The 23,554-nt window shown below is 38.7% G+C and overlaps 1 protein-coding gene and 1 long non-coding RNA gene across 2 annotated transcripts in view; one reads left to right on the plus strand and one right to left on the minus strand.

Moving 5' to 3' along the window:
* Positions 1-145: 145 nt before the first annotated feature.
* On the minus strand, positions 146-18,730 carry Laptm4a (lysosomal protein transmembrane 4 alpha). Its single transcript, XM_020156612.2, has 7 exons — positions 18,463-18,730; positions 6,887-7,007; positions 4,644-4,720; positions 4,418-4,540; positions 2,325-2,420; positions 1,758-1,856; positions 146-751 (listed from the first exon to the last, which is right to left on the minus strand). The coding sequence occupies exons 1-7, from the start codon at positions 18,571-18,573 to the stop codon at positions 677-679; spliced, it is 702 nt and encodes a 233-aa protein (XP_020012201.1). The 5' UTR covers positions 18,574-18,730; the 3' UTR covers positions 146-676.
* A 19-nt stretch (positions 18,731-18,749) lies between these two features.
* Positions 18,750-23,554, plus strand: part of LOC141414767 (uncharacterized) — a 36,745-nt gene continuing 31,940 nt past the window's right edge. The window contains exon 1 of the long non-coding RNA XR_012439615.1: positions 18,750-19,624. This is a non-coding gene — a long non-coding RNA (uncharacterized lncRNA). The remainder of the gene's footprint in view (positions 19,625-23,554) is intronic.

The raw sequence follows: 23,554 nt of genomic DNA on the forward strand, positions 1-23,554 counted from the left end.
TTTGAACTCAGGGCTTTGTACTTTGCAGGAAGGTACTCTACTGCTTGAGCCATGCCTTATCCAGCCCCCCAAAAAGGTTAAGAGTTTTTGTTTGGCTGATTTTTCAGTACTGGGAAAAGTTATGAGTTTTAAAGAATGACAGCAGTAAATTTTTAAGAGATTTATTAAAGCATCTTATCACAAAAATGGAAACATACAAATTAGAAACATGCAACCATTATCTTCCAGGTCAAGTGTTTTTTCCCTGTTTCTATAGCTGAAAACTTCAGATCTTATACCCAACTCACTCATCCCAAATACTGAATTCATTCTTCCTGAAATTATCCAGGGCAGCAAATAACCAAAACACAAACCATTATATAAAGAAAGTGCAAAGTTAAAAAAGAAAATATGTGGAGAATACCCTCTTTCCCTCCCCCCCCCAATTAAAGGCTTACAATGGTACTCTTTGCTCTTGCTTAACCTAGATTGTCTTCAAAAAGTATTAAAATGTAATAGATTTAACAAAAAGACTTTTAATAAATGTCCAAAAGCTCCTTAGTGTTTGAAAATAAATGCTTACACAAAAAACAACATAGTTTATATCAAACAAGTTTGAAGAGCCCTGTATTGCAGCATTCTGTAACATAAACAAGAGAAGAAGCTGGTGTAGTGTTTACTGACAGGCAGAACGTCCTCAGGCAGCTAAGTAAGGAGGTGGTGGTTCTTTCTCAGGCATCTTCACAGCCATTTCATAAGTTGGCAAAACGTACTAAAGAGAAAAAAATTACATCAGACTTAATTCTCGTTAAAATCCTTTGTTATAACTCAGTTTTCAGAGTCTATGTCCTAACTAGATGTACACAAACCTACAACACTGAGCTGAAAGAGGCTTAAATAGTCTAGAACTTTACATGCAAGTGAGATGTCTGACCTGATTGCTAGAGAAGAATGGCAGGCAGGCAGAATTCTTCCTCTAGACTACCCCCTTGAGGCTACAAAGGATCCCTTGAAAGAAGAGTACCTGCTCCTGCTCTCCCTTGTTTCACTGGGACTGATAAAGTGTGCACACCAAGTACAGCTCAGGGGCTGAAGATATGAGTGCAGGAGACCCTCTGAACCACTCTCTAGGAAACCACAAGTGAGATGCTGCATCCTGACTTTCATTATAATCTGGATGTAGTCAGAGGACTATGAACTACTGTCACGTCCTCTAGGGTAATGAGCACGCCTTTGTAAGCTGGTGGTATTCTAACCTAAGAGAGTCCAAATGTGACAGGCCGGCCCTGTATGAGGCACATATATCCCATGTGTTGAAACGTGGGGAGATAATAGTACAGCAGTTAGAGGGCTCTGAGAGACAGGCCTCCTCAACGGACACCTGGAACCTACTGCATGCATCTTCCCACAGACAGATAATCTCCCTTTTTGGATCACGCTTTTTTTTTTTTTAAACACCACAAATTTCAGACAATGGTACCACACCATCCTTAGGCTCCCCAAAGGCTACATAAACATTAGAACACTATTTCCTAGCTTACTTCCCCGATAAGCACAACACTCATGAGTAAACCTAACAGCCTCACTGGGTGCACTAGTTCAGGGATTCTGCAGCCCTGGATCCCCAAGATCTTCACTGGGAAATGCAGAATCCTTTGGATTTCAGCTATTCATGCCCCCAAACTATATTTATGGCCCAGAACTGAAAGTCAAACTTCACATTCTTTTTTTGGATCAATAATGGCTAGCAATATTCCATGTATTAAATGCAAGTTAACCTGCGGCGGTGCTTCAAAGGCAGGGTACACAGCAATCTCTGGCACATTTCTGTTATTGATATATTTATAGCAGTTCCAAACACAATTGATCAGGTAAGCCTGAAAGTATAAAGACAAAATTTAAATATGTAAAAACTCAAGAGACTACCTGCTCTAAAATGCAAGTGACTTTGTAAACTTCCCCACGTTACCTACTGTCTCTCATTTAAATGTCACAAATTTTCCAGAGAAACTAAAGTTGGGATTTCAAATTCAAGATTGGCAACCACTGTGCTGCAGAGGAAATTAGGGAGTTCTGGATGTTGGGAATTATAACAAATTTCCAATAAAAACCATGAGCCAATCTTGAAAATAGAAAGATGTTCCTTACACCTGGAGAAGAATCCCGACACCTTCTACTCCCTGGAAACAACAGGTTCCCAGGAGCTCTTGCTACTACTGTGCAGAAAAAGCATGGTCACCACAAACCCTCCACTGCTGCTCATGGGGAGATAAGGTAGTGAAGAGATGTCAATGAACAACAGTGTTAGTCTCACCAGTCCCCCAAAGATTTAGTCAGCAACTTACCTTGAAAATGATGAATACCACAAAGAATACAAGAACAATGAACAGAAGGCAGCTGGAGTCCAATGCCAGGAGGTCATCTTTGTAGGGAAAATCAGGCTATTTAAAACACAAGCACACATATGTTTATAATACAGCTATGGCACGTGCACTCTGTGAGAACCTGGAGAGTATTTAAAGAATACAAACAACAGGTACCAAATTTTCTAATAATAGCTTATAAACAGGATTTAACTCAAAAGTACTTCAAGCCTCATTATCATTAATGTACTTCATTAATCAGTTAAAATACACTATACTACTCCTTTAAAAGTCTAAATTGAGCTAATTTTCTCTTTACTTTCCATTATTTTCTTTCTTGCCTTTGGCAAAACACAGTATCTCCTGTATTGTATCCCAGATTTGTCCCTAGCTCAGTGAATCAGGAGGTACTGAGATGTATCAATGGGCCATAGAGTCCTATAAGGAGAAAATAATTTTCTGAAAAGTTAACTGTTGATCTCAACTCTTCATCAAATGGACGAAAAAAGGCATTGTGCCCCTGGTTAAAAATCCAGGCAAGATTGTATGATTTACTGCAGACATACTATGTTCTACTGGAAAGGTCTGGCTGTATTCATCTAAATACTTATCCAGCCCTGACTCTGGACAAGACAAGCTAAACTGGGGAGAAATATATTAGGAATAAGAATTTAGGATTTAGTACACCCTCCAATTGGAGGGATTAAGTGAATCAAATAGAGGGGAAAAAACAGGGTCTGTAAAAGCCTTCACTTTGATACCCTTTACTCTAAGTTCGTGCTTAAATTTTTACCTGTCTTTAGTGGAAATGTCAATACAAATGTTAATACAAAGACCCCATCTTCATACCAGAACACGGCCAGTACGTGAGGAAGTCTATGCTAAGGAATTTGGACTTTATTCAGAGGGTGCTTGTGGTATTTCAGCCACAGATGATATGCTTAGAGAACAGTACTTACTACGCTTGTGACCACAGCTGACCAGGCCACAGGCTCTGCCCAAGCTGCGTCTTTCCTGCCTCAGCACATGCCACTTCCTCACCTCCCTCCACATGCCAGCCAGCACGGCCAGCTTTCAGTTCCTCGACTATCCATTCTCCTTCTTGCCTGAAGGACTCTACGTTTCCCTAGACCATTTCTTCTGTACTTTCCTGTCTTAATTCTTACTTGAGCCCTGCGTGTAATTTAAATCTCACTTCCCAGCTCAGGTCTAGAAGCCAAGCAATATCGATTCACATGGTTACCTCCAATCCTATTTAAGTAATCATCAGTTTTCTGACTTCATCCCTGGAATGAAGTATCATTCAGTGAAGTATCCCTAGGATTTAGCAGGATACCTTGCACATAAGAAGCAACCCACAAATGTGTTTTGAGAGTATAAAAGATACATTTGGTAGTGTGGAAAATGGACTAGATAGGAAGTCTGGAAGTAGGGAGAAGAAAATTCTAAAAGACAGCATTTTTGGAAACCAAGTATACTCCTTCCAGCTTTCATCTACCTGGACTCTGTAACACCCTCCAAAACTCTTCCATTCCATGAAGCCATGCTTGGCCATTTCAGCCCAGTGCCCCTTACCCTCTCCACTACACAGCATTAATCTAAAGTCCCCTATTACTGCTGCCATGTGACAGCTCCAGTTTGTTATCCCAGACATGTATCCTGACTTCCCAAACATAATGGTTTGCTCCCTAGAGAAAAGGGACGTTCTCTTTATGTCCAACAGTGTCCAGTACAACGCTAAGAATATGGTGGGCACTAATTTATTTGCTATGGTCACCATAAAGACAAAACACCCAGCATTTAATAGGTGCCAAAATAGAGTCAAATTATTTTACTCTTAGTACACTGAAAAACAAAAACTGAACTACTACTCCATGCTATCCATCTTTAGGAACTTTTAATACTGCATTGTCCAAACAGTATGGAAAGAAGAAATTCTATTCTTATCTTACATGGTAATTATCTTTGACCTTAAAAAGAAAATGGGGTAGTTAAAAATAGTACCTAAAGTTGAGCCAAGATTTCAATAAAAATATTTAGCTTAAAAAAAAAGTCTAAGTAGCATATACACTTACTAACTGGTCCAGATATTCTTTGATTCTTGGCAAATAAGTGAGAGAACTGATAGCAACCAGGCAACTGAGAACGAAGTCAAAAAGCCGGTAACAGAAGAACGGAATCAGCCAACCCACTTGATACTGCAGAAGAAAATAATAGCCACATTTTAGCTTCTGTATGAAATCATGTAACTACCACTCAGTAAGGGTCTAACTCTAAAAGGTGAAAATATGGCATACTTACAGAAATTGCCCCATATACCAGCATTGAACTGATTATAAACATAAGAACAGAGACGGCAAAAAGAACACAGGCATTATCTAAAAAAAAGCAAAACAAAAATCTAATTAAGCTGCTTATACAATGACAGAACAAGATTCTTCATAACAAAGCAATGTTTTAAATGTAAATGTTTTCAAAATTGGCTATGTAAAGTTCTAAAGCCAAGAAGGAAAAGGAATCAAAGTCTCAGCATCAAGAAATGTCTTGAGAAATTGATATAAAGCTGCTATTTCTTAAATTGCTGCGACAATTCACTACATTTGTTTAGGATGGCACATGAACTATCCTAGAGACAGGTCCCTGTACCCTTATGAGACCAAGAATATAAAGATGTGCAAACAGGTGTTTATAATCCAACATGTAAGTGCTACAAAAACAATTAGCTTGACATGGAGAATCACAAAAAAATATTAAAGAAATAACACAGGTTGGTTCCTAAGAGATGAGTAGGGTTTAACTGGAAGGAAAAGTTGGTGTTTGCTTAAAAAAGACAGATAAATAACACACATAAAACTATCGATGCTATCTTGTGCCACTGGTAAAATACAACCTGAAAGTCAAAGTTCTCTATTAGTTCCCTCCTCTTCATCCCAATCATCTCAAACATGTAAACTCATTGCTTCCTTCACTTTGCCTTGTCTTCTAAACATAAGTCTATTTTCTTCATTGCTTCTGAATTCTTTCTCAGGTCGTTTCAACTCTCATTAACCCATGTTCACTAATATTTTTCACCAAATATTCAAATAATCTCAAGCATTACCAAACTACACTTGACTTACTGGCTTTCTTGGGACAACGTATAGTTGATTCTGTGATTTTGGACAGGTACTAAGAAACTAAATGGCACTAATGATGAATAATTATAGCTACTAAATATTTACACTACTGGATACATATTTACACTGAGCAGTACAATCAACAGTACTTGGCACTAATTAAATAATAGCTCTATTTATTCTTGGTGAACACAGAGTAGCTAAATGCTAAATATTCAAAGGACGTCCCTGCTGTCAGATGCAAAATGCCACTTAGAAAGTCAGATATAAACAAAATATGAACTTTTACAGAACAGTACTATCAAACTTAAAAGCAAAATTTATAATTCAAATAATCAGCTTTTCAGAATTCATTATGTGAAAACTATGCTTATTTTGAGTTCTGAAATTTTGAAACAGTAAGTGAAGTTCAAGATACTCTTCTGGATCAACAAATAGCAAAATGGAAGTGGGGGTGGCATGTGCAAAATGCATGATGCCTGGAACAACAGACACTCCAGTATCTGTGATGCCCAGATATAAACCCCAGGTTCTCATGAACCACGATATTCAGGAACCTCCTCTAGGGGTCTCTCTGGAGTTTATGCAGCATTCCCAAAAGGAACACAAATGAGGTTTAAAGCACATCTGAAAAACAGCTAGCATATATTGCAGAAGTGTTTCCAGTATACTGACCACCATATACTATTTATGTAAGTAAAAATAATTAATAACAAACATTTTACTTAAAATGATCGAAGTTAACTAGGTCTGTGGGAAAGTTAAAGTCCAAATTCAAAGAAACAAACTACCACATGACCAAGAACTACCTATTTTAATATTCCCTTAAGAGTTTTTTATACCTATATTTGAAAGAAAGATAAATAGTAATTAAACATTACTGCTAACAGGGAGAAAGTACGTTTAAAAGGGTAGTTATCTGAGTGTTCTAGGGGCTATTCAATTTTCAATCCTAGTGTTAAGTCTCTCTCCATATAAACAGAACTATATATAGAACTATGACCCTGAACAAAAGGTTTCACCAAATATTCAAATATTTTATATTTTAATGTAATATTTTATTTGCAATCTTCCATCCCAACTACGCTTGTTAACAGGTCCTCAATTCTTTCCCTCTGTTATGGTAAGAGTCAACACACACAATTACACACTTTTCAAAAACCTAGTAGCCCATTAAATTTTCTAGAAATTCTGTATTGTAATTCTCACTGAATATCCTGAAAAACTCATCAAAATACTTGCATGCCTCAACAAGTAGCTTAAAAAGCACTTATGTTAGCCTCATTATGGAACATATTTAACCTTCTGAAGTATCATTTAGGCACAATTTAATCAGCTGTCCTCTAAATAACATAAGTAAGTTATAAATTAGCTTTATATTTATGAAATTAGTATGGGATATTTCCTTTTCAACAACAACAAACCTACCAGCCATTCTCTCAGATGAATAGTAATTACCAATGACTTCATACTGAATGTTGACGGCTGGCATTGAGTTTGGATGAGTCACTTCCACAGTCAACAAAATTGCCATCAATAGGTTTACCACCTGTGAAAGACAACATTTTATCAATTATATTAATTATTGTCAGGAAACATAGCCTTTAGCAAAAATCACTATATGTTTCATATTTAAAACTGTTTTACTTGAAGTAACAAAGATATAAAATAGATCTGTGACATACACAATTATCACTGTAAGAATAGTTCAAAAATAAATATCAAGTATAAACTTAGTATTAACCATATCAAAGATAAGATGCTTAACCTGTGTAGATACCAATAAACCATTTTATTCTAAATGGCACAAAAATTAAAACTAAGGAATATGACAAACTTTTCACATTTATTTATATACCAATTTCAGAATTTGTACATTCACCCATAAACTTATCAGATGCCTGAAGCCTCTCCACAGTATCCCTATGTACTGACAGAGAACTCCCATCCCCTCTGGGCTAGACCCAATGCTTGAAAGACTTTCTAAAGTTTTGATTATGTCACTTAACTTTCAGCTACTGGTCTTAATTCTACCTCCTGTGTTAATGTGCCCCGGCCCAAGTGCTCCTCTAAGAAGCTTTCAAATACTATCTTATCTAAAATAAACGTCCAAGTTCTTCAGCCATTTCTCTTATCTACCTGCCACGTTTTCCAGCTAACTCATCACTTCCCTTTTGTACTCTTCTTTACATAAGCTCCAGCTTGATACACACACTATTTATGTTCAGCATGGTCAGAACACAATAGAATCTCTGTTTTCTCATTCTAGCTAACAAATTTCAATTAATGCAACCCAAAATTGTACTGGCTTTATCCATTTTTTTCAATGCCACAAGAAAGTGACTCCCTAAAATACCTAATTCTTTTTCACACTTGATCCTGCTAAGCTACCACTTGTAACTATACAGTTGGATTCAGAGCCCAAGCATAGTTCTCCATGTACTCATGACTGAGTTTCATCTTCTACAGACTTTTCTGGATCTGGATTCTGGCATTCTACAGATTGACTCTTTCAGATTTCTACATTTGAAAATATGATCAGCATATAATAATTAGTCTTCATCTAAGCCACTAAGAAAGGAAAGATGAGGACAAAGCTGCCAGAGGCTGCTCCCTCTCATTAGTCAGCAACTTTTGAATAAAACACCGTCATATTTAGAAGCTCTGCAAGTACAGAAAAAAATATTCTTATGTCAGAAAAAACATGCTAACCTGATTACTAAGTGAAGAAAATGATGCCAAAAATATTTAGGAGCTTCAAATACCACACTTTTTAAAAATCTCTTTTTTCCCTCCATGGATAAGACACAGGGTCTTCCACTATTATTTTCTCCTAACAATATTAGCAACACTTCAAATTTCATTTCACTATGGGCAGACCTTGCAATATTAAAACGGTAATAAGTTTGGAAATCCCATCCTTGTGATCTTTTAAAAGACTCACTGCTGAGCACCTACCATATACAGGCCCTGGCAACTTACTTTTTGATTCCAAGCTGACATTCCTACTACATTTAGTTGAATTTTTCATTTAAAAAATATAAAAATGTAACTATAGTCTTATAATAAAATTCTCTGAAATATGCTACTAATTTGTACAAACTATTCCAACACATTTATTCTTGATACATTTTTTCTACTATCTTCAGGAAAGAAAGATAAAAATGAAATTAATCCAGGCTTATTAACTTCTAAACCTAGTAATATGGAGAGGTGTAGCATTAGGCACATAAGCTAAAGACACAGGCAATTGTCCCATCAATCATATGGGAACAGATTTTAAATTCAGTGGTCCAAGTCTTCTTTGATGTTTTTGAAAGCCTTCTGCAAACATTATTTAAGTAAACAAGAAGAAACAGACAGATTAGATTATATTTGTTACAAAGGAAAGGTATCAAATTCATGGAAACACTCAGCCTAAGGAGAGTTAATTCCTCTTTACTTTTACATTTCATTCTCTCACCCAACCCAAAAGATCAAGATTCCTTGGGGAACTGGGGGAGGATGGGAAGCTGGGTATTTAAATTTTTTTTTCTTTAATGGTAGTTAATAATTGTATATCTTTATTGGATACAGGGTGATATTTTGATACACTTATACAATGTTTACTGATCACCTCAAACTATTTGGGTTATCCATTATGTCAAACAGTGGCCATTTCTTTGTGATGAGAACATTCAAAATCCTCTTTAGCTATTTTGGCTTACACAGTATTGACAGCTATAATCACCCTCTGTGCAGCAGAACTCCAGTGCTTATTCCTCCTATCTGGCTATGTTTCCTCATCCTTCCTCTCCCCTCCACAGCCCCTGGTAATCACCATTTTGCTTACTAGTTCTATAAGCCCAGCCTTTAATTTGTCTTTCTATGCCTGGTTTATTTCACTCAACACTATGTTTTCAGTTCTATGCACGTTGCTGCAAATTATAAGACTTCGTCCATTTCTGTGATTGAATAGTATTCCATTTTAAATATATACCACATTTTCTGTACTCATTCATCTGTCAATGGACACCTTAGTTAATTTCATATCCTGGCTTGTGAATAGTACTGCACCAAATATTGACATGCACATTTCATTTTCTTGGATAAACATCCATTAGCAGGATTCCTGCCTGGATCATATGATAGTTCTATTTTTAACTTTCTTCCCCACTTAATATTAGCTTAAAAATTTTGTCAGCAAGTAACAGTTGTACAAGGGAATATACTGTGACATTTACATACGTGCAAACAATGTATCTTAGATTCACCACCTCCATCATACTCTTTTCTCCCCCTTCTTAGAACTATTTAGAGTTCATTGTTCTATTTTCATACATGAATACAAAATACATCTGCCATGTTTGCCCTCCTTCATCCTTTCCTTATGCCTTCCCACTGGTACCCACTCCTGATTTTATCTCCCTGCCCTTCCCTTTTTTAAGGTTCAGGGGGGTTTGCCTTGGTATTTCAGGCATGTGTATATCATACTTTAATCAGATCAACCCCCCTATTACTTTTTCTCTATCATCCAGTTCCCATTACAGTGCACTGCTTTATATTACCTTCATACACAAATGCAGCAATGTTTCAGTATTTTTCACTCTCAAACATTCTCTTTCCCTCTCCTGCCTCACCATAGTCCTCTCACTCAGGCCCACTAACACAATCATGTCTGTGTGCGTGTATGATCATGTATGTATTTATGTGTACATTTATCATAGGTATAGCTTCCATATGAGGGAAAACATGTGACCCCCGACTTTTTGAGCCTGGCGTACTTCACTTAACATGATGTTCTCTAGTTCCATCCATTTACCTGCAAACAAAATGTCACTCTTGTTTATGGCTGAATAAATACTTCATTGTGTATATGTGTGTGTGCATTTTATATATACATATTCATACGCATATGACATTTTAATCCTTTGGAGGGAAGGGGGTGTCTGGGCTGTTTCCAAGCTTGGTTAATGCGAATGGTGCTGCAATAAGCATGGGTGTGATGCAAGTGGTTCTACTGTATCCTGGCTTACATTACTTTGGGTACATGCCCAGGAGAGGTATGGCTGAATTGTATGTAGTTCTATTTAGTTCTATTTGTAGGGGGTCCTTTTTTTGTTTTTTTGCTTTCCATAGCTGATGCGCTGATTTACATTACTACCAGCAGTGTATAAGAGTTCCTTTTCCCCCTGCATCCTAGCCACCATTTGCCGTGTGTGGTAGCCATCTGACTACAATGAAATCTCAGTGTCATTCTGACTTGCATTTCTTTTTGCCAGGATGCTGAGCATTTCTTCTTTCATTTATTGGCCATCTGTACTTCTTCTTTTGAGAATTATCTGCTAATGTTCATTTGTCCATTTATTCAGTGGGTTACTGATTCTTTGCGGCATTAGTTTTTTGAGCTCCCTATAAATTCTGGTTCTGAATCCCTTGTCAGATATATAGCTGGCAAAGAATTTCCTATTGTGTAGGCTGTCTCTTCCTGAGGAGCTTCCATACTGTCTTCCCACAGCAGCGGTACTAATATATAGTCCCACAAACGCATGTGTTCCTCTTTCTCCACACCCTCACCAGCACTTGTTGTTTTTTCTTTTCTTTTTAAAATTTTTTTTCCTTTGGTGGAACTGGGATTTGAACGTAGGGCTTCACATTTGCAAAGCAAGTGCTCTGTTCTCCATTCCATTTTCCTTTGGTTATTTTGAAGACAGGGTCTTGCAAACTATTTGCCTGGGCTGGCCACGAGCTCCATTTAAAAACTGGAACATCTGTTTTTGCTGCTGAGTTCCTTACATATTCTGCTTATTAATTCTTTGTTGAGTAAGTAGTTTGCAAATGGGAGAAATCCCATTCTGTAAGTTGTACCTTTGCAGAACAATATTTTTTTTCTTTTACTTGACCAAAAAAAATCCTTGCCCAAACCAATGTCACATTGTTTCCCCTTTGTTTGCTTCTAATAGTGTATAGTTTCCAGTTTTCCTCTTAAGTCTTGAATCTATTTAAGTTGTTTTTTTAATGTGGTGTAAGAGAGGGATCTATTCTCATTCTTTTACATGCAATCATCCAGGTTCTTGTTTACCACTATTTATTAAAGAGAGTATAGTATACTTGCCTAGAAGTAGATTCTTGGCACTTGTCAAAAATTACTGGCAGAGTGTGTGTTCATTTCCGAGTTCTCTACTCTGCTCCATTGTTTTGTATATCTATTTTTCTACCAGTGCTGTGCTGTGAAATTTTCATCACTACAGCTTTGCAGTATGCTTTAAGGTGAGTAGCATGATGCCTCTGCTTTCGTCTGTTTTTTTGTTTCGGTTTGGCAGTCTTGGGATTTGAACTTAAGGTTTTGCTAAGCAGGCCCTCTACCACTTGAGTTACGTCTCTAGCCCTTTTTACTTGTTATTTTTCAGATAGGGTCTCACTTTATGCCCAGGTTGGGCTGGCCCATGATCCTCCTATTTACCCTTCCCACATAGCGGGGATGACAGGTGCTGCCACCACGGCTAGCTTTTTATTGAGTTGGGGTCTCGAGAACTATTTGCCAGGCTGGCATCAAACCCTGTGTCTAGGATTACAGATGTCAGCCACTGCTCCTGACTTGCTTTGTTCTTTTTGCTCAAGATTGCTTTGGTATTTGGAGTTTTTTGTGGTCCCATTCAAACCTTAGGATTTTTTTTTTTTATTTCAGTGAAGAGTGACAATGGTATAATAGGAATTATACTACATCTTCAGATCACTTTGGGTAGCCCAGCCACTTTAACAATACTAATTCTTTTAATACATGAGCACAAGATATCTATTTACTTGTGTCCTCTTCAATTTCCTTCATCAGTGTTTTCATTTTATAGGTCTTTTACCTCCTCATTAGTTTTACTTCCAGACTTTATTTTAAAGCTAAATGGAATTTCTTTCCTAATTTCTTTTTTTCAACTAGTTCATTAATGGAATATAGAAATGCCATTAGTGCAGCTTTACTAAATTTGTTTATTAATTCTAAGTTTTCTCATAAAGTCTTTAGTTTCTCTGTATTTGACTGTATCATCTGCAAATAGGGATAATTTGACTTCCTCCTTTCCAACTTGGGTGCCCTTCATCTCTTTTTCTTGCCTATCTGCTCTGGCCAGGATTTCCAAAATACTATTTTGAGTGAGCAGTGAAAGTAAGCGCCCTTACCTGGTTCCTGACCTTAGAGGAAAAGCTCATTTAGTATGGGGTTCACTGTGGGTTTGTCATTTATGGCCTTTATTGTATTGAGGTACTTTCCTCCATTATCTAATTTGTTAAGAGTTCTTATTGTGACAGAATGTTGAATTTTATCAGATTTGTTTTCTGAATCTACTGAAATGGTCATTTGGGCTTTGTTCTTCATTCTGTTGATGTATCTATCACATTTACCAATCTGTGTATGTTAAACCATCCTTGCATCCCTGGAATGAGTCTCACTTGATCATAGTGAATTATCTTTTTAATATACTGTTACATTCAGTTTGCCAGTTGTTTCATTGAGAATTTTTACCATCTATGTTCAGCAATATTGGCTTGTAATTTTTTGGTGTGTTTCTGTCTGGTTTTGAAATCAGAGTGAGAATGGCCTAGTAGAATGAATTTGGAAATTCCTTCTTCAGTTTTTTTGAATAATCTGAAAATACTTGGTATTAGCACTTCTTTAAAGGTTTTATAGAATTCAGTAGTGAAACCATCAGGTCCTGGACTTTTCTTTGTTGGGAATCTTTTTATTAGTAATTCCATCTTGTTGCTTGTTGATCTGCTCAAGTAGGTTACATATATTTGAACTTTATTTATTATGGGTTTTAATTATTATGGGTAATATTTATTATGGGTTTTATTTAATTTATTGGCTGACAGTTGTTCATAATAGTCTCTATGACCCCTTGTATTTCTGTGCTGTTATACTGTTTCCTTTTTACCTGTAATTTTGAATCTTTTCTCTTTTTTCTTAGTCCAGCTAAGAGTTTCTCAATTTTCTTCCCAAAAAAACCAATACTTCATTTTGTTGATCTTTTACTTTTTTTTTTTTTTTTTTGTCTCTCATTTATTTCTGCTCTGATCTTCACTGTTTCTCTGCCTCCTGAGTACCTAGGATTACAGGCATGAGCCACCAATGCCCGACACTTTCTACATTTTTATGTAGGCATTTACTGTTACAAGCTTGTCTCTTAGTACCCTTTTGTGCGTTTGTGGGTTTTGGTACACTGTGTTTCCGTTTTCATTTGTTTTAAGAAATTTTTACTTCCCCTTTTAATGTCTTCTTGGACCCACTGGCTGCTCAGGAAAATGCCATTTAACTTCCACATATTTACATGACTTCCAGTGTTCCTTCTGAAACTGATTTTTAGTTCATTGCAATATGATCAGAAGTTACTTGGTAATATTTCAAGTCTTAAAAATTTGTTGAGACTTGATTTGTGGCCCAACATATTACTTTTCATGAAGAATAGGGGACTTTATTTTTAAATAAAAAAATTGGTAGTATTCAGTTTTTACAGCATATTTTGCTGCAACTCAGTATCAGCAGGGATTATAATAACAGTATGTTTGCTTCCAGGTATAATGGTAAGGGTTTCACAGGCAGAGAGCCCCTCCCTGGGGAAATCAACCTATGAAACTAAGCAAAGAACTAGCATGATAGAGACCAAAACTGAGCCAGGCACCAATAGCTCACACCTATAACCCTAGTTACTCAGGAGGCAGAGATCAGGAGGATGGCAGTTTGAAGTCAGTCCATGCAAATAGTTCCAGAGATCCTATCTCAGAAAAAACCCATCTCAAAAAAGGGCTGGTACAGCAGCTCAAGGTGTAGGCCCTGAGTTCGAACCCCAGTACTGAAGAAAAAAAATCAAAACTGATTATTACCTTTAGAAGAATTTTAAAAATGTATATAGAAAAGTTTTTGTTGTTTTTACTTTGTGCATTAACGACCAAGTTGTTCCTGTTATTTTGGGGGGAACAATTCCTTCCATTAATGTTCAATGAACACCTCACATGTTCTAACCAATAAGTCAGCTACCATACACATTTTATAGAATAAGACATCACCCTTCCCCTTTCTCTATTTGTGGTGCTTGGGGTTGAACACTGGGACTTGTGCACGCTAGGCAAGTGCTCTACCACACAGCTATACTCCTTGTCCTGGAGGACACCTCATCTGAAGAGAAAACAATCATGCTAAAACATAATACAACAGGTACGTTGAAACGTTTCCAAGAACAGTGAGGAAACAAGATTCCCATGGCTAGGAAGTAAGGAAAGCTTTACCATGAAAATATTTGAGCTAACCATTAAAAAATGACCTGGAATTGGCAAAATACTGTTAACGGTTAAAACTTAGAGATGAGTAAATAGATTTTTACACAATTTCATTACTTCTGTATGTCTGAAAAGCTCCTCGCATGTTTCAATCAAATAGTTTTAAAAAAGTGAATGGGGAGAAGAGTATGTCAGGAGAAGAAATGGTGTATGCAAAGGCACTGAAGCATGAAACAATGTGTGTCTGAAGAAAGATACTAACTTTAAGCTATATGTATTTAAAGAAACAGGGGTGAGGGCTAGAAAGGCATACAGCCTAAAGAAATCTGTCTTCACTTCTTTCCCACCTACCTAATACTAGATTATTTAAAGTCGAGACACTCATGAAATATTAGCTATAAATTCTTTCTGCAACCTAAAATTATTACAAATATTTAACATATATTCCTGAAGTACACAACTGACTATAAAGGAGGAAACCTCTGGCAGTGGACTTCTAAGCCTATCTTTAAATCACTCAAGAAACATTTGAGCCTACACCTCATAAGATGTGGCTCAAGTGGTAGAGCGCCTGCTTTGCAAACATGAAGCCCTGGGTTCAAATCCTAGACCTACCCCCCAAAAAAAAAATCCAGCTTCAGATTCTTTAATAAATGACAGAGAAAACAATTTTAGGAATGCAAGAATCAAAACTTAAGGTTATTTAACCAGGTATGAAGGAAGACATGCTTCTCTCAAATCTAAAATCCCAAATACGCTAGCTTTTCAGCGCTTGGACCGCTAGTGCATAATTGGTTCTGGCTTTCTCTGTCCTGCAGAACTGTTCAATGCCACATAATTAATACTTCAGTATACTGTGTCATAACTGCTTTAACAGTTCAGTGTTACACTGTTAAGACAATCACTGATACAGTGTCTGAGCCCAGCAGGAGGGAGGGCTGTACTTCCAAGTTCCAAACAGAACCTACAGTTATCCAGGCCCAGTGAACCTGAAGAGAATCATAAATATTCTCCCACCCAGCCGGAGAAGTATTGCCTCATCCCGGATCAAGGAACGGACGAGGAACCGGCAACTGGGACAAGGAAGTTAGGAGGGTACCATGACAAGGCAGGTTAAGGAGGAAAAGACTTTCTACCTCATTCATTCACCCTCACCATCTTATTTCTCCACCTTAGTAAAGCCAGAGCAAAAAAAAAGCACTGTATAGTACACATTCTGGTCTCTAAGTGCCATGTGTTTCCCCAAACTAGCAAAAATTGTCTTTATACTGAAGTACTGAAGCTTGAACACTTTTGAAAGTCAGCAGCAATACTGTAGTAAGAACCAATGGCCCCTTCCCAGGCTTTAATCTGGTAAGACTCTGGTGTTACTGATCACTTTCTCTTCTCCCTTACTGTACCATAAATTTCCTTTTCTTGTCTGTGCTCCAAAGTTCTTTGTAGCACCATAAACATCTTAGGAGCAGATGTCATGTTCCAGAAATATCTGAGTCTACCATGTAGCAGGTTACAGTATAAAAGTTAAATGACCCCTGTGATTTGTTCCTTTTGTATGTCCACTGAAGCCTTTTTACATTGAAAATGGTTACTAAGTCTCTTAACTGATTTAAGACAGATCAATTGACTTAAGCAGTTTTCAATGTTCTACTAACCCAAAAGGCCCAAGCAAAGTAAGAACAACTATGGCATCTTTTAGATTGTAAAACCAACAAACATGGAAGAAGAGAAACTTTTTTCACACGTTTTTCCAATTGGGTAACAGATTTAAAATTCCTCACTCCTTATTTTATTAAGAGTAAGTGCCCTTACTAAAGTTTTTCTCTCTGCACTTGGAGTTTCCTGTTTACAACTTCCACTTTATCCTGTTACTCATTTCATTTTTTTATAAGCTAAGCCCATAGCATTAAAAAAAATCTGCCTGGAAAGTTCTTCAATTGCATTTGACTGGTTGAAATAGGAGTGGTGGTTATTTTTTTTCTTGGGGAATTAGAAACCCTTTAGCTGTGAGTGGAAGGAAAGATTTGAGAAAAAAAACAGGAAAATGAAGTTTGCAGGCAAGAGTTCCTGGTTGCTAGTCTCTTCTTAAACAGAAAAGGAGGTCATTTTCTAGAGGGAAGGGGGAAGTTGAGTAAGTCTTGAGGATCCTAAAGATATGAATTAACCATTTAGGGGAATGGAAGACAGAGCTAAGGACAAACGAAAGAAATTAAAGACCCAGAAAAATAGAGAAGAAATAAAAGTTAGATATACAATACATCAGTCATTCCATATCCAATACTATGAAAATACAGAGCAAGTGAGGGTTTTGGAAGGAAAATGAGATGTATTTATACAGGACAAATAACCAGATTTTCTCAATACAACAGTATAGGAAACATGAAAATAACCTCAGCACAAGCAAATCAACCTGCACATCAAGTTCTGTTGTTGCTCTTTTCTACTGTACATTAATGAAGCAAGACTGAAAAACAATGGGGCGGGCAGTCAGGAATAATATGGAGGTCGGATGGTCCCTGTTTGAGGGCCATGAAACACTATCTGCCCGACGGAAGGAGCTTTCATCTGGGCTTTGACCAAATAGTTACTAATGATTTCAACATATTTGGGTGGGGAAGTAAAAGTAAAAAGAAAGACCAAAAAAAGGGGAGGAGGTCTGGGATAAATCTCCCCCCTCCTGTTGTGTTCACTAATTATCCGAAACTGCGCAGTACCACTATTGTATTTCTCTCCCAGCCCGCCCCCCACAAAAATCACAACGGCATTAGCCAAAATGCCCAAGTCGACAACACACAAAGTTTGTCAAAGCTTCATTAAAGTCCTAATAACCTAAACCTACTCGTTAAAGAGAATCACATTTTGAGAAGTCACGGGCAAATTAACGGATTCTAGGAATTGTGGTTAAAAATATCACAAAAGTATTAACATTGCACCATCAATTAACAAGCACCTGGTTATGTCAGAATCACACAGATCCTGAAATCCAGAAAACATATGTAGCCAGAACACAGTAGGCTCTCGATACACATCTTTTCAAACAAGAAGTGGGTCTGATATGAAAAGCAGCCAACGGAAGGAGAGGGGGCTGCAGCGGGGAAAAGGTGATCAAGTGTAAAATCCTGGCAAACCTATCACCAAGAGAATCTCTGTTCTCCCAACACAGGCCTATCTACCTACATCACAAACACGTCTTAACAAAACAAGGTCCAGGAAACACACACACACACAAACTGAGCTATGGCGGGGGCTTTCATTTCAGGCAAGACAATGCTGGAACCAATCTGCATACACTGAGGTCCACTCTGAATTGTTTCATTAGGGAAAAGTGCCAGGAAGCACTGGGGAGTGGGGGGAGGGGGTTAGGAGGGAGGGCTATCGTTCCCAATGGCAGAAGTACAAAAGCATCCCAAACCGCGAGGTACCCACAACTCCCCACCAAAACTCTCTGTCCCTCCGCCCGCAACTCCTCTCCTCTCCCGAACTCGCTTTTCTCCTCGAATTCTTGGCACAGAACCACCCCATCCCCGCTCCTCTTCCGATTCCTGGACAAGTCTCCTTTTTCTAACTCCCCGCACTTTGTTCCGAGTGAAAGCATCCTAAAAAGAAGCACCCCAAACCTCCACGTCCCCGCCCCACCCAACACCCTACTTTCAGCCCCACCCCCTCCCCATCAGCCCGGACTCCCCGGACACCCGCACATGCGCACTCCCCCGCACAGGGAGCAGTCACCCCTGCCAGCCCTCCCGCTCGGCCCCTCTTACCATGTACCAGGTCCCCAGGATGATCGTCCCGGTGCGGACATGGCAACAGCCGCAGCACCGGGTGCTGTAGAACCGGTCGCTGCGGCTCCACTTGAAAGTCATGGACACCATCGGGAAGTTCTCGGGCCTCGTTCTTAGCCAAGCCCTTGACAAAAGCTTTCCGCCCAACAGTTGAAACCCGACAGCTCAGTCTCCAAAGCCAAACAACGACTCTCCAAGCCCGCGCCCACACCACCTCCTTCGCGCCTGCGCACTGAGCTCTCGCGCGACCTCGATTTATCAACTCTTCCTCCACCTTCCGCCACACACAGACCAATGGAGAGCGAGAGGTAGGATGAACCCGGCCTCTGATTGGGACAAATGAGAGATTGACAATACATCACGCCCAATCCAAAGTGCGATTAGCCACAGTGCTGTTCTGTTCTTGAAGGCAAGGGTCAGTATGTCCAGGATAGTTTGAGTTGAAGACAACCTGGTAGTTCACCGCCCCGAGATGAGACAGGCAAGAGTCATTTAATAGGGAAGGGAGAAACGAGATGGAGTGGACGGCAGAAAACGGGCACGAAGGGCTTTTCTGAGCGTTCACTTTGCCACGTTGTCTTTGTCATGAGACTGGGCTGCTCACGTGACCCGTGCGCGCAATTCCATTGTTGGGTTGGCTGGGGGCGGTACCTGTGGGAAGGGGGCGTGGCCACGCCTTTCTGGAGCGGTCTTCGGGTTCTGGCGGAAATTGAAGGTTCCCTGGAGGCTAAAAGGGATTAGATTTCTGCCCGTCCCCTTCGTTCTGAAGCCTACTTGGGGGGAGCAAAGAAATACCGTTCAACCTTGCCAAAGGCGAAAAGATTAAGAAAAATGAAAGCAAGATAAAGTGGAAGAACTGCTTAGCTATTGTGTTTTTACAATTTTTTTTGTAGGGAAAAATTGTGAGCATGTTGAAATGGATCAAAAGATTTTTGGGTGTCTTCACTGAAAAACCAGCCATAGTCTTATACACTCTTCTGCTTATTCTGATTCTCGGGGGCTCCCTACGTTTAACTGGGTGCTCTGTACTTTTCTGTAAGACTTGTTCACTGGGCTCCATATTGCATCTTACCCCTCCTTGGATAAAGCTATTTGGCATCGATTTGTAAATTGAGTTTTCATTCCTACTTCAACATCATAGGTGAGTGTTTTAAATTCTCCTTAGAATCATTTCTAAAATCTTACTGGACCCCTCAGTTAATGAGTAAATAAAATCTTTTGACACCTGTCCATTTCGTATGAGACTTGTGACTACCTTGGGAAAAGGTATTGTCAGAGTACATCACAATGTCAGTTGTGGGTAAAAAAATAGACATAAACAAATACTGAATATTGACTATCTCAGAGAACATTGAAGTATGTGTATTTGCAGAAGGTAGGGAAGGAGGAACAGAAGACAGTTCAAGGCTGATACAGATATGTCTTGTTGGGGATTTAGAGTGCTGTAGAAGAATTTACCAACAAAAAGCAAATAGAAGAAAAGTTAATTAGGACACTGAGATAAGTAGTGGGCAGCTGAACACAAAGGAGTATAGTCCTGATATGAGGGTTGGGGCAGGTTTATTAATGCAGAGCAAAACAAAGGGTGCACCCTCTGGCAGGAGTGTGGGCAGACTCAAGGAGAACTGCACTGGAGGTCCCAAGACCTCAAGCTTTTATTGGGGTCAGTCCTGGAAAACTGGGTTATGTGTCATTGACTGAGCTCTGTGTCATCAACTCCCAAAGTTGGGCAGGCAGAGCTTATAGCTTTGGATGGTCAGACTAGGGCTGTTATTTTATTTTATTTTATTTTATTTATTTATTTTGTGTGGACTTCAAGGGCTGCAGGTCAGTCAAGACCTTGCCCTCTGTCACAAACCATTCTGTTAACATCAGCAATCTAGGATGTGATTCCTTATCAACATCCAAGCCATGGTTTTCAGCCAAGTTTCCTAACACCCTGCCTATCCCCCATCATGTCTATTGTTTTAAAATACCGAACTGTGCATATACTAGGATGGAAAGAAAGCTGAAAGCACTGTATTGATCATCTTTTGCTGGGTAGTAAACCACTACAAAACTTAATGACTTCAAATAAACTTTGTTTTTTGTTTTTTAATTTCTCACAAGTCTGTGTATAAATGGTGTTTCCTCTGGTTTGAGTGAGTTCAGTTGAACTCTGTGGTCAGCTGGCAAACTGAGCTGAGGCTTGAATGGTCTAGAATGTTCACACATGCCTGATAGTTGATCCCATGTCCCCTGGGGTGATGGCCATGATTTGTCCATTTGTTCCTCATCATCAAGCCAGCTGGCACAGGCTCCTCCATGAAGTTTTTGTAGGGTTTGCAAATAACAGTGAAAGGGCATGCCCAAGGCACTAGTGTCTTTCAGGTGTTGGTTTTCTTTTTGAGTGCTTGTTCCATTGGTGGAAATGAGTCACATGGCTAAGCCCAGATTAAAGGGATGAAAAACTAGATTCTTACTTCTTGATGTGGGAGATGCAATGTCACATTACAAAGAGAGGTGACCACAGAGATGGGAAGAATAGTGGCCATAGCAACAAAATAACAAAAAAAGGAAGTAGGGAAGTAGGGTAGAGGAGTGAGGGAAGTGAAGAGAGTAGCAAAGGGAACTACTGGATTTTTACTATAAGCCTTTAAAATAATTTCATTCTGAAAACTATGTGCATGTATTAATTTGATTAATTTAGAATGAAAGGGAAGAGGTCACCAACAGTGTCACATTCCTAGAAGTATCTAGTAAAAACATAAGTGAATAAATATTGTATTGGCAACTCTTGACCTTGGGGGGCTGTTAGTGAGGGTTATAAGACTAGGTTCAATGCAACAGTGATGATGGGGGGTAAAGGGTAGGCACTAAGGGTAAATATTTTTACAAGAAATAAGATCATAAAATGAAGGAGAGATAAATAGTACTAACTAGAAGGGGATGCAGGTTTGACACACAGCATGTCAAAAAACCCCAAATATAGACTGAGATTGGTCTGTGTGTCCATCTGATACAGGAGTTAGGGAGTTAGGAACCCTAATGGCTGTGAGCAATGTCTTGAATATTGATAAGGAATCATGTCTTTGCTGCTGACATTAATGGAACAATTTGTGACAGACCACTGGGTCTTGCTGACCTGAAGCCCCCACAGCCTAGTCTCACCATCCAAAGTCAAGAACTCTCTGCCTGACATATGGAAGGAGTCCATGACACATAGACTATGCTCCAGAAGTTAATGGCACCATTAACCGAGGTGTCTAAGACTGATCACCTCCATGTTGGCAGAACCCAATAAAAACTGAGGTCTTGGGACCTCTAGCCTGTGTTCCTTCTTGAGCCTGCCCATTCTCCCATCTACAGAATGTACTTTTCCTTTGCTTTGCATCAACAAACCTGCTTAAGTTTCCTCTGTGTCCTTGAATTACTCCTCTGGGGAGACCAAGAACTTTCTGGCACCTGGAAACACATCTATCTACTCTTCCTTTCATTCATCCATCCATCCATCCCTCCCTCCCTCCATCCATCCATCCATCTACCTTTGCAACTGTCTTTCACTTTGTTTTTCTGATGTTCATCTCAGGAATTGGTTTAAAAATAGCAATTTCTTAGAGACTGCACTCAGTGTTCATCTGGCTAAATTATCTAATTAAATTATTAAGTTATCTAAGTCAATGGTTCCCAAAGTGTGGCCCACTAAACTCTAGAATCCCCAAGACTCTTTTAGAGGGTCTGCAAGTTCAAAATTGTTTTCATAATTATATATTATTTGCCCATATCACAGTGTTGATATTTGCACTGATAAAACTGAGGCAAACAAGGTCAAACTGAGGCACCTTCTTATGAATCAAGACAGTGGCACCAAATTGTACTGTATTGATCACTGCCCTCCTTACTACTGCATGTAAGCAATGAGAAATGCTAGTTTAGGTGAAGCATGTTCTTCATGAACCAAAAAAATGACTTCCTTTGTGATGTTAGCCACTGAGAACACATCTTTCTAAATGTTCTGGGTAACAAAGTGGGAAGTACACAGAAATAGGAGAGGCTGATCTGGCTCTGGCTTGCTTTTTTCATGGAGTACCATTTTGTCTTGAAACAATGCCATAGGAAAATATTAATAGCTCAGGCATGAGCACTCAGCAGTCATCACCTTGGAAATGAATGAAATGAGCCTATCCCTTCAAGGAAAGCAATGAGAGTACTTGTTGCTAGAGATACAATCACAGCTTTCAAGAGGAAAATTTGAATCTTAGAAGAACTTGTATATACCACCATGAGCTTGACAGTAATAATTCAACATTGTTGGGATGAGATAAGAGGCAAAATAATGTGATTTTTTTATATTGTGTAATGTTTTCAACATTTTCCTCTCTGCATAACTCAGTGAACCAACACTTACCAAATAGCCAATGCAAAAGGTTATAAAATCACATAAGTATGAGTCAATCAAAGACAAGAAAGATTCTGGTGCTGGAAACTGAACTCAGAGCCTTGCATATGCTAGGCAAGCATTCTACCACTGAGCTATATCCCCAAACCTAGACCAGTGACTTTTCATATAGCAATATGAAAAGTTTATTTATTCCACATTTCTACTGACCTTTAAGGAATTACCACTTAGTAAGTGGTGTAGAATTAAAGAATAGCCATGAACATATATGGGCACTTAAATTACTTTTAAAAAATATTTTTAAAAATTGAAAAGGCATTTTTCTAACTACTATATCTGAGCCTGAATTTCCTCATATATTTCAACCAAAAGACCATGTCACAACAGACTGAATGCAGAAGCAGATGTGAGAATCTAGTTATCTTTTATCAAGTCAAACATTAAATGGATTTGCAAAATACAAAACAATGCCACTCTTCTCACAACTTTATTCTAATTAACTCATAAACAACATCAAAACAGCTGGCTTAAGGAGGCCACATAAACATTCACCCATCCCGAGTTCCATACCTTCTCAATTAACTTCCATACAACCAGAACACCCTCTTCCACTGCTATTCTAAAGCAAGGAACCTGTTACTAACTCAGTGATTTACCTGATGGCTTTACGCTTTGTGTGTGTGTGTGTGTGTG

Source organism: Castor canadensis, chromosome 12, assembly GCF_047511655.1.
Source record: "Castor canadensis chromosome 12, mCasCan1.hap1v2, whole genome shotgun sequence".
NCBI classification, from domain to species: Eukaryota; Metazoa; Chordata; class Mammalia; order Rodentia; family Castoridae; genus Castor; species Castor canadensis.